The sequence below is a fragment of the Balaenoptera borealis genome, assembly GCF_965194805.1.
Source record: "Balaenoptera borealis genome assembly, chromosome: 3".
Lineage (NCBI taxonomy): Eukaryota > Metazoa > Chordata > Mammalia > Artiodactyla > Balaenopteridae > Balaenoptera > Balaenoptera borealis.
In genome coordinates, this window is record NC_138866.1 from 181,586,426 (window position 1) to 181,597,856 (window position 11,431).

Genomic DNA, 11,431 nt, shown 5'->3' on the forward strand with positions numbered 1-11,431 from the left:
TTTTTTTTTTTGGCTTTCTAACTGGTTATTATATATCTAGTTTCCAATTTATATTTGAAAAAATACTTTTAAAAAATACATATTTTGACAGAGGTAGGAAAGACAGTGATTAGTTTAGCAATTCCCAGGGGCTGATGAGTGACTTAACATTGTCATTTATAGGATTTTGCCACCAGTAGATTTCACATAACTTTCACATGAGGCATTGGTTCAAAAAAAAAAAATAGCTCAGGAGGTAGGGACAGTCTAACTGTGCCTAGTACGTAGTATTTATTCATGGAGCGAATGCTTTGGAAATCATCCTATTTGGTGGAAACAGGTCCTGAGCAAAATGGTGAGATGCATGAAGCTGTCGTCTTGTCATTCATACTTTTTCTTTCCTAGTGACCTTTCTACTCAGAGTACCCCATGTTCCTGGAAAACTTCTCATGTGTATTACAACCAAAAAGAACCTCACATTTATATTCTGAAGCTGTGTTTGTAAGAGCAGTAATAAACAACTAGAAGCTGTACTTTCTTAGACTGTACTCTTACCCCCTCACCATATGGGGACATGGTTCCTGATTAAGGATCATGTATCAGTGACAGAAGTGAAATGAAAGTGAATACTTACGGGAGTATGTGATACAGGTTTTAAACTAAATGGAGACAAAAAAAGTTGGGGAATCACTGGCTTTAGTAGAGATGGAGATGTCTTTCAGAGACTTTATAGGTGATGCTTCATTATTCATAAGGTTTGTGATTGTACCAAGGTGTTCTCCTTCTGTGGGTCTCAGTTTTTCTACTTAAAAAAAATAGAGAGATTGCACTGGATTGTCTGCAAGTATCCTTTTAAGCTCCAAAATTTTATGATTCACCCAGTTCAAATCACCCAGATTTGGAATCTGACTATTCTTTAACTCTTCCGCCTCCAACTTTTACCTCTTCTAGCAAATTATTTACCCATCTAGATGTGAATTCTTCCTTTGCAATTTGCAATATTGTGTGATATTTCTGAACCTTGTCCCTTTCTTTCCATTTATTCCTGAAACCATGGACAGGCCTTTAAATGTTGATATTAAGAGTAACCTCCTAAACAGTTTTCCTTATTTCATCTCATCCCCCACCAATGCATTGTTAATGCCACTACTGTATGAAACTTCCTAACGTCACTTTTATAATCCTCCCCTGCACAGAAACCTTACGTGACTCCTATTAGAATTCAACAACCTGAGCCCAGTCTGTCTTCTCAAATGTACCTTCTACTCTACCCAGGACGGGCTTGCAGGTCTAGTCACTGCGATGTGCTCGCTACCCCTTGAAAGCAAGGGTGCCTGCGTCCATCTCACACACGTGTGAGTGCCTTACGCACTGGGGTATAGCAGCGTGCAACCGGATGCTGCACCTTTATGCATGGAGCTTGCAGTCAAAGACAAGATTATGGAGGACAGACAACTGAACAGTTAATATAATGAACATATAAAAACTCTGACTAAGTAGGGGCTAATCTAGTGTAGGGATCAAGGGAGGCCTTGCAGAGAAAGTGGCTTTTTAAATTAAGGCCTAAGGGTTCAGGGAATAAGCCAACTGAAAAGAGAGGAACATATAATTGACTCTAAAAATTTTACATGTATACTGTTTACAAAGTGGCAAAAGATACTGAGGGCAAAGAGATGGGCAAGATTACAAAACTTTATTAAGAGACATTGACAAAAACTTAAATGAGACGTATATCATGTTCATGGATTAAAAGATTCAATTATGTAAAGATATAATATTCTTCCAAGTGACTTATAAATTTGTAGGTTTGAGATTTTGGAATCTCATTCAAAATCCCAGTAGGTTTTCTGGTGGAACTTGACAAACTTATTCTAAAATTCATATAGAAATGCAAAGGGCTAAGAATATGCAAGACTTCTTTGAAGAAGACTTGCTGTAGCATATGTCAGGACCTTATAAAGCTGTGTATCCATAATGGGATAGATATACAGACCTGTGGAACAGAATAAAGAGCCTGGAGACAGACCCACGTACCTTTGGACACTCTGTGCCAGGTAGAGCATGTGCTGGGTCAGCTGGATGTCCGAGAAGAATTGGAGCCTTTCCTTACACTGTGCACAAAAATAAACTCTGGGTGGAGAAAGGACCTCAGAGTAAAAGGCAGAGCAGTGTTTTTAGCTTTGAGAATTCAGTCCGCTTTTTAACTTGTAAAAGTGACCGTAGTTAGGCTGTAAATGAGTTCTAGGATTTCTTTCAATTCCTGATATCCGTAGGTCTGTGAGTAATGAGTAATGTCAATTAACAATTGACACAAAGTGCAATTTTAAAAGATTGTTGGTGTGAAGCAGTTAAGGTACCATTGCTAGTTAGCTTTATCTGTCCTATTATCAACAATGTAGCATCGTCCTGTTCTATCACCACAGATTATAGCCCAACCTTTTAACTGTTACTACTTGTCACCTGATCAAAATGAGGCAAGATAGCATCACCATCAGTACAAGCGCATTATCCTTGTGAATTATCAGTAATTTTTTCTTTATCGAAATTCAGAGTTAATGCCATCAATGGGGGTGGGGAGAAGAGTATTTTTAAAGATTTATCAAATATCTAAATCATATATCCTGTATACTAATTGGTTCCCTAAAATCATTTGGAAGAGTTGATTACTGATCATTCTGAGAATTACATCTAAAGTAATAGCAAAAGTAATATGTGTTTGGAAAATCTCTAACCAACAGACAGTAGAACCCGATGAAGCGATTGAGGAGGATATACCAGATTCACCAGGAATAGAAAAGCACGATAAAGAAAAGGACCATAAGGATCTGAAGAAATTGCGTTGTAAGTTTTCTTTCCCTGTGTTGCTAGTGGTTTGAGTGAGCTTATTCTCTTAGCAAAGGTTTAGAGTAAATATATAAAAGCTGAGTGGACTCTCCAGTGTCACAAGACTTCTGAGATTCAGGAGTTGCAGCCTCACTGGTTCAGTGTTCTCTCTCCTCATTAACTCATCATCATTTTTCAGCCTAATCGTATGCACCCCGATGGCATCATATTAATTTTAAGAGATTATGATACCCTTTCAAGAGAAAAAAATGCGCACAACGGAATGCGCTTATGTTGAGGTCTCTAGGAAGCTGAACTTTATTGATTGGAAAGTATATGATTACTGTTTAAGGTCCTAGATAGACCCTTAGACGTTAAGAAGCCAGAAGTCACGGGACATGTGCCTGTGGTACGTACGGAACTGTGCTCCCTATTGGGTGCCGGGCAGGCGTCTCCAGACCGGGCTATGTCTGCGCGTTTAATCTGCAGACCACATGTTATGTGTGCAGGACCAGAAACACCAGCAGTTGTAAGGATTTCATTTTCTTTCCTTTTTTTTTTTTTTTTTTTTGGCCACTCCATGCTGCATGCGGGATCTTAGATGGAACCCGTGCCCCCTGCAGTGGAAACACGGAGTCCTAACCACGGGACCACCAGGGAATTCCCAAGGATTGCATTTTCTAACACAGGCCTCTTGTGAATTATGTGCTTTAAATAGGCCATTACCCGTGACTTGAACCTGCTTAAATCTATTTTAACAAATCCACATTTAACTGAGAAATTTTTGGTCTTCACATTAACTGAATGATTAGAACATCAGTTCTCCTTTTTTTCTCCCACATTCTTAAGAAGTTTAGGCCTATTACTGACACTGTCACTGTATAAACCACGCGTAAACCACGAAACTTTTATTGTTTTAATTCTTTACTAATATATTGTTTGTGCTCTCAACTTTCTTCAAATATGGTTATTTTCAAGAAATTTACTTTCTGGATTTTTATTATTGTAACCCAAAGAGAAATCAGGACTGCAGGCAATGTGGAAATCCAGGTGGTCCCATCCTTAGCTCGGAGTAGAGATAATTATGATGAGTCTTAGCTTGAAGTACAAATAATTGTGATGGTTATGTATACATATATATCCCCTGACTCCTAGTTCAGTGAGGATGGGGAAGGGTAGGGATTTTGTTTATGTTTTATGGGTTGGCTACTTTATTTTTTGCTGGTCATTTTACCGTCTAAACCTGATGGAGAGTCCAAGACTATATCATTTGTGAAATAATGAATATAAATTAGAATGACTTAAAATGTCTTGGCACATATACTAAAGAAGGCACAGTTTGCGTTCAGTGTTTAGTGATAAAAATGAAATGTTTCATTTGGTTTGTCACTTTGAAATTGTGTTAGTTTTTGATTCTTCATGTGTTACTCTTAAACCATATTAAAGTTAGAAAAACAATTTATATACGGTGATTTTTTATATATGAGATTAATACGTTTTGAGTACTAGGTGGAAAAATTTTCATCAAAAAAGTATTTTATAAAATGCTTAATATCTATCTGTCTTAAGCCACGAAAGTATCTAGCATAGATTCTTCAGAACAGAAAAAAACCAAGAAAAACTTAAAGAAGTTTCTTACACGACGCCCTACTTTGCAAGCTGTTCGTGAAAAAGGTTATATTAAAGGTAGGTAGAAGTGATGTTTATAATAATGAACTTTGGCCCAAATCGGAAATAAGTATTTTACATTAAAAGCTGAAAATTTTCCAAACGGCAAAAATGTCTCATTCTTTATTCATAAAGTTATCAGGTTCAGTGATTAAAATACATTTGAGTAATTAAAATTGATATTTTAATGCACATGAAGAGTTTATTTTAACTAAAGCATCGAACAGACATAAATACCAAATTAGCTTTTTAGAAACCCTGTACCAGAGGAGCTACATGGATGTGATGGGATGGCGTGGCAGATTTTCAGAATGACAGATTTTTAGTTTTGAGATGCACAGATCAGAAGAAATTTCAAATAAATAATCACTAGCTGTAGAAAGAAAGAAAAAATAATGTACAATTTTATTCTTGATTGTTTGCCTTCAGTTCTCATTTAAGGTAATTTTAACATTAGGATAAAGTGTTTTTTTCTAACTAATTTTTACGTTTTATTTTCATGTATAAGAACCATAATGTACTAACAGAATTTTTTCTTAATAGGAAAGTATTCTTTAAAATCACATATACTTGTATATACCTTTAGTTTTTACAAGCATGTTTAATTCCAAAGATAAAATTTTCTAACACATGACTCAAAACAGAGACATTTGTTCATAATAAAAATATAGGAAAAGGTAACATAATTTATACCATATATGTTAGAGCTGTCTTTGGTTATGAAGTTTCTAACAAAGACCATTGCAGAAACATCTGTTATGCAAAGCATCTAGATTAAAATACACAAATGAGTTTCATTAAAAAGCTATTTAAAACTTCTAGGAAGAGTCCAGCTAATTAAGTGATTCAAATTAGCGACCTTAAAGAGTTAAGGGTAGACAGGTACCCCCAGATAATGCATGTGAATTTAGCACATTGAGCTTTAGAACCTCAAAAAAAAGCCTGACAAATAAATGAATAGAAACTGCGGCTCATTGTTCGTCAGACCTTTTCAATGAGAAATATAAACGGTTGCCGCTTTCTGGTGGTGTTCATCCACTTCAAATACTGTATTTTATTTGTTTTCCTGAATATTTAGCACTCATGTGGAATTTCAAAACTGTTGGGTTGAAAGATTACTAGAGCGGACTTTGATATATTTTGTGAAATCAGATGTTGGCACACGATGGGCATGTGTTGTTTTTTTTTTAGATTTAATTTATTTTTTTATATAGCAGATTCTTATTAGTTATCCGTTTTATACATATTAGTGTATATATATCCATCCCAATCTGATGGGCATGTTTTAATAGTTTAAAAAATATTTGAGTATTTGCTAAGTGGTGGACTTGAACCTCAGTGCTGGGAATACCTGTTGGCATTCAAGAATTAGAGGGTCCCTGCCCGCATGAAACTTCTATAAAGATGAGAGACAGACAAGGTAATTCGGAATAATGGTGACTTACGTGAAGAATCTGACACAGTGATAAAACAGAGAGTGACGGGAACTGGGCTGCCTTAGGATGGTCAGAGGGTTCCTAAAAGGAGGTGACATTTTAGCTGAGACCAGGAGTGGTGAGAAGGAGCTCCGTCTGGGGGAAGGTTGATCTCTGCACAGGAGGAGAAGGTAAGAAGGGAGCCCGGCAGGAATGAAGGAGGGTGTTCTCGGAGCTTGGAGTCGGAAGAGCTAGGCGAGTGCAGGTCAGACAGGCGTGCGTTGTGGTGAAAGTGTCTTCTTGCAGGGGTATCTTCTGTTGCACTGTGCATCATTTAGCCATTTTGTGAACTAAAGTTTAGCAAGGTGACTCATTTCTTGAAATCTCTTTCAGATCAGGTATTTGGAGCCAATCTTGCTAATCTGTGTCAGAGAGAGAATGGCACAGTGCCAAAATTTGTGAAGTTGTGCATTGAACATGTTGAACAATATGGTAAGAAAATGAATTTTTTTTTTTTAAAGTTAAGCACACAACCCATTGTTTTGCCAGCAAAGTCCCTAGGATTTTTATGATTTTGAGTGTTGCAACCAAAAGTTCTTTATAGTCATAAGTTGTCAAGAAAAGCATCTTTTTTGCAAAAAAACTTATTTTTTTGGTATTGTTTCAAATTAAGACCTTTGCAGTCATCTATTGCATGTTCAGTACTTAGGGTTGATTCAGCATATGGTATTCCTTGAAGCCATTGGGAGTTGGCATTGGCTTAAAATGGACGTGGTGATTGTGAAACTGTGTTTATTAAGAAATGATCCAGCAGTGTAAGAGACAGGAGGAGAGAGTGTTTGCTTACTAAGGGGAAGTTTCTTCTGTTTATAATAAAAATGAGATGACATTCCCAAACTGCTAAATCAACTCTAAAGTGTGCAAATGGACAAATCCTCTTTATGTCATTTCCTGTACTTCTGAAGACTTAAACTAATTTCTGTTTTGGTTAATTTTAACATGTTTATAATATTTATACTAGCTTTTAAAGTAACAGTATCTTGACTGCAGTCCCATTAACTTATATCAGTATATCATCAGAAATATCTCGTGTAATTAAAATATTTGCATAAAATGTAATTTCTGCTAGTCACAGATCTCTGACTCTCAGCCTGACAATAGAGATGCCATGCTACTTGGCTTTACTAGAAGTTAAATGAGTAGCACATTAGATAATGTTAAGTGTGTGCATCATTATCATTTACTGAATATATGAATTTTTGGGCTTCATTGTGTGAATTTCAAATGATTCTATTTCACATATAAAAGAAATTAATAACTGTATCAAATTATCAGTTGTTATAGAACCATTATTTTAGTTGCTGGCTTGTATTAAGTTTATTTATTATAAGCACTTAATATGAGAAGCACTTTGATTCAGAGAGCACCTTAATATGTACATTTACACTCTCAAATGACGTGCAAAGAAACGGGTGGGCTGATTTTATCTACTGGCTTCCTTTACTTCTTGAATTATCTTCAGGTGTTTGCCGAAGTTTATCTTAAATTGCTAGTATTTCAAGTTTGAGATGATTTCCTTGAGATGGTGATCCACAGTCTACATGATAAAGTAGATTTGTTGCTGTTTACCAGACAATTTAGAGTGAATCTCCACCCCTCTCTCTCTGCCAAGCATCTATAAAAAGCCATTTAGAGGAAAAGAGTAATTTTATTTTAGGCTAATGTTAATAAATAAGAATTCTAAAACATGAAAGCATCTTTAGAAGAAGACAACAAGAACTTTAAACATAAAATTATTGTTATTTGTCTCTTAGGGTTGGATGTTGATGGGATTTATAGAGTTAGTGGCAACCTCGCAGTGATCCAGAAGCTGAGGTTTACAGTCAATCATGGTAAGATCATATATTGTTACATACAGAATAAATAACTCATGACTGTTAGAATTGGTTTAAAATAATTTCAAAAACTTTCCCGTTCCTACTGTTTTCCAGATGAGAAATTGGACTTGAAGGATAGTAAATGGGAAGATATTCATGTCATCACTGGAGCACTGAAAATGTTTTTTCGAGAATTACCAGAACCTCTCTTTACATTTAATCATTTTAATGATTTTGTTAATGCAATTAGTAAGTATGTAATTAATGCCACTCAGTTTTTTCCCTAGATGTTGAAAACCCTCTGTAGCTGCTACAACACTGTTTGATATTTTAAACAAGTTTTTTCAAAGGATTGTTTTACTCCAGAAATTTTAAATGTAACCACCAGGTGTCACTGTGTATTACCAAATACCAGGTTCCAAAATAATGTCACTGCTTTCAGTTTCATGCAAAATCTCCAGTCATTGTCTTTTTTCAGAACAAGAACCAAGACAGCGTGTCTCTGCTGTGAAGGATCTAATCAAACAGTTGCCAAAGCCAAATCAGGACACAATGCAGACTCTGTTTAGACATCTCAAAAGGTAAGAGTCTCACCACAAAAGAGAAGGAGTAATTAGGGGGAAAAAGAAGGTCGGAGGAGTGCACAGGTATGAGATGCGGTGCAGGCCCCCCGGGGCCGGGGCCGGGGCCACGCAGACCTAGGTTCAGAGCCCGGCTGTGCTGTCTGCTGTCTTTGTAACATGAGAAAGGTGACTTCTCTGAGCCCCAGTTCCTCGTAGGTAAAATGGTTTGGTATAAAGAATACCTTGAAGTAGATTTCATATGTGAAGCATTTATATAATGCCTAGCAAGTAGTAAGTGTTCAGAAATTGTTGCTAAAAGTTAATTATGATGAAGATGAGATTGGTTAAGTGAGGAATATTCAGTTACCTTGAAGTCAAGGTAATTAGGTCTAAGTTACTACATAGTCACTCTGAAACTTCTGATAGAAAGAACACGGGATTACTGAAATAAGTGATCACAGTATGAGAGATTTTTTTTAAAAATAGCATAAAATGAGTAAAATTCAAAGTTTAATCTCTGTGCCCTAATGATATTTTCCCCCTGTCACCCTAGCAGAGGAATCATTGTTCCCTGAATTGTAATAGGTATTCAAGTCTATGTCTTATTTTTAAAACTAAGCTGAAATATCACACATTTAAAGTTTGTGAGAATACGTATACCTTTCAGCTGTGTTTATGCAAAAGAAAGCTTTACATGCTATTCAGACTGAATTCTGTTTGGTTAAATAGTTTATACATACCTTAGGAAAATGAGCATTATTTCTCTTTTCTAAATGCAAGCTGTTCATAATACTCTTTGAAGAATTTCCCCTATTTTAAAATTTTCTCTTTTAACAATTTTTCTTTTTCCTCTTAGAGTTATAGAAAATGGAGAAAAAAACAGAATGACGTATCAGAGTATAGCAATTGTGTTTGGTCCTACTCTGTTAAAGCCAGAGAAGGAGACTGGCAACATAGCAGTTCATACCGTCTACCAGAATCAGATTGTAGAGTTAATTCTTCTCGAGATAAATTCCATCTTCGGACGCTGACTCTTACTGAAGACAACCTGTGGAATAGAAGCCGGATTTCATCAGATTCCAAGTCCTTATACCTGATGTATTTTGTGTGTGGACCAAGCAGTGACTCTTTGATTTTGCACTTTTCTGAGGGATCAGAAGGGAATGGGAGAGTCCAGATGTGTGATAGGCCCTCATATTTGCTGCTTTGTTGCAAGTTGATAGAACTGTGTGTACGTTTGAATTAATTTTATCCTGAATGTTTGCATTTCATACTCTGAATTTCAGTAAAAAGCAAAACTTGCGATTCTAACCAGTCATATACACTGGATAATTTGGTAAGAATACTACATTTTTTCTCCTCAAACTGGATAACGTAGAATTTCTTCTCATGATTCAATAGGTTCATCACTCAATAGAACAATACTTAATATCAGCTATTTTGAAAACGCTCCTGGGCATTTAAAACAAAATGAAGTATAGCTGTTTTGAAACCTGTGTATTTTCTGGGGGGGGTTTCTGCATGCAGTGGCAGTCTGATTGCTAGGACCCATTATAACCCAGATGCGATCCCTTGATGAAGGCTTGCTGTCTTTACGGAGTAGCACAGCAGCATACTAATAGTACTTAAAACACTGTGATATACTGGAGTTTAATTTAGCATAAGCCAGTTCAGGGTATTTTGGGGCTGTCTGTGCTACACTGACTTGTAGCTAACAATCCTAATCTACCTGGTGCCATACTGAGTTCTTGGTATGACCCTGTGGAAACCAACGTTATTTGATGTAAATACAGGCTAAAGACTCACTGTCCTTTAGCTTATGTATATAATTGTGTTATATAGTCTCAGAGTACATTCTAACCTCTCATTTCTAATCACGATATTGGTAATTCTCCGTGAATATTAGGTTTCCTCCAGAAATAGGCCGTTATTTGAGAAAGTTAACTGTGTGCACTTTTAGATTTTAATTACATTTACAGGCAAATCACTGTAATGCAAATGGTACTGGAACAATGCTGAATAGACTTGCTAAATGGTAAATGCACTACAAGAGGAACCCTTTAGATTATTTAATATGTACAGAATACATTAGAAAAAATTTATTACAGAATTCTAACTCTGCAGTACGAATAGTGGAAACCCATATGTAAATTAGAGGGATGTCAGATTGAAAATGACATTGCTAAATTTGAGAATTTCTTTTTACATTACTATTGTAGATTGGTTTGTATAATAAAACAGGGTTTGGAAGGTTTTGTTACAGAGAGCATGGTCTGCTGAAGATTTTTTAAAATGTATTTTTCTAGATTAACTGCTGTATATGAAATGTCTAATCTGAATAAAGAAAACTATAAGAGGTTTAGAGATTTTTCCATTGGAAATGTGCATTTTGGTTTTTAATTTTGTTTCGTTTTTGCATTTACTGGCACACTCTTATAATACCTCATTTAAAAAAAAATCAACTGAATCCAGTACTTCCTGTGGCAAATGTTTTCTTCATTTCACACCTTTTGTGCTCCCTGCCATGCCCGTGCCTCTGCCACCCACCCCACCCCTCCCCTCCCCCCTCCCCTCCCACCCCTCCCCACCCCCTCCCCTCCCACCCCTCCCCTCCCCCCTCCCCTCCCCTCCCCCCTCCCCTCCCACCCCTCCCCACCCCCTCCCCTCCCACCCCTCCTCACCCCCTCCCCTCCCACCCCACCCTTCCCCCTCCCCTCCCACCCCATCCCTCCCCCTCCCCTCCCACCCCTTGCCTCCCCTCCCACCCCTCCCACCCCTCCCCTCCCACCCCACCCCTCCCCTCTCCTCCCACCCCTCCCACCCCTCCCCTCCCCTCCCACTCCTCCCCACCCTTCCCCTCCCCTCCCACGCCTCCCCTCCCCTCGCCTCCCCTCCCACCCCCTCCCACCCCTCCCACCCATCCCATCCCCTCCCACCCCCTCCCACCCCTCCCACCCATCCCATCCCCTCCCACCCCCTCCCTCCCCTCCCACCCCTCCCATCCCTTCCTCTCCCCTCCCATCCCCTCAAATCCCCTCCCATCACCTCCCGTCGTCGCCTCCCATCACCTCCCACCCCCTCCATTCTTTATTTCTTCATCAGTATT

General features: G+C 37.8%; 1 protein-coding gene across 11 annotated transcripts in view; it reads left to right on the forward strand.

Moving 5' to 3' along the window:
• The window catches only part of ARHGAP12 (Rho GTPase activating protein 12), a 111,584-nt gene extending 100,878 nt beyond the window's left edge, over nucleotides 1–10,706 (forward strand). For all 11 annotated transcript variants that reach the window (XM_082385390.1, XM_082385394.1, XM_082385395.1 and 8 more), the window contains 7 exons: nucleotides 2,718–2,820; nucleotides 4,372–4,488; nucleotides 6,279–6,377; nucleotides 7,700–7,777; nucleotides 7,877–8,011; nucleotides 8,241–8,343; nucleotides 9,182–10,706. In XM_082385390.1, coding sequence (XP_082241516.1) covers nucleotides 2,718–2,820; nucleotides 4,372–4,488; nucleotides 6,279–6,377; nucleotides 7,700–7,777; nucleotides 7,877–8,011; nucleotides 8,241–8,343; nucleotides 9,182–9,356 — 810 coding nt within the window. In that variant the 3' untranslated portion in view covers nucleotides 9,357–10,706. The remainder of the gene's footprint in view (nucleotides 1–2,717; nucleotides 2,821–4,371; nucleotides 4,489–6,278; nucleotides 6,378–7,699; nucleotides 7,778–7,876; nucleotides 8,012–8,240; nucleotides 8,344–9,181) is intronic.
• The last annotated feature ends 725 nt before the right edge of the window (nucleotides 10,707–11,431 follow it).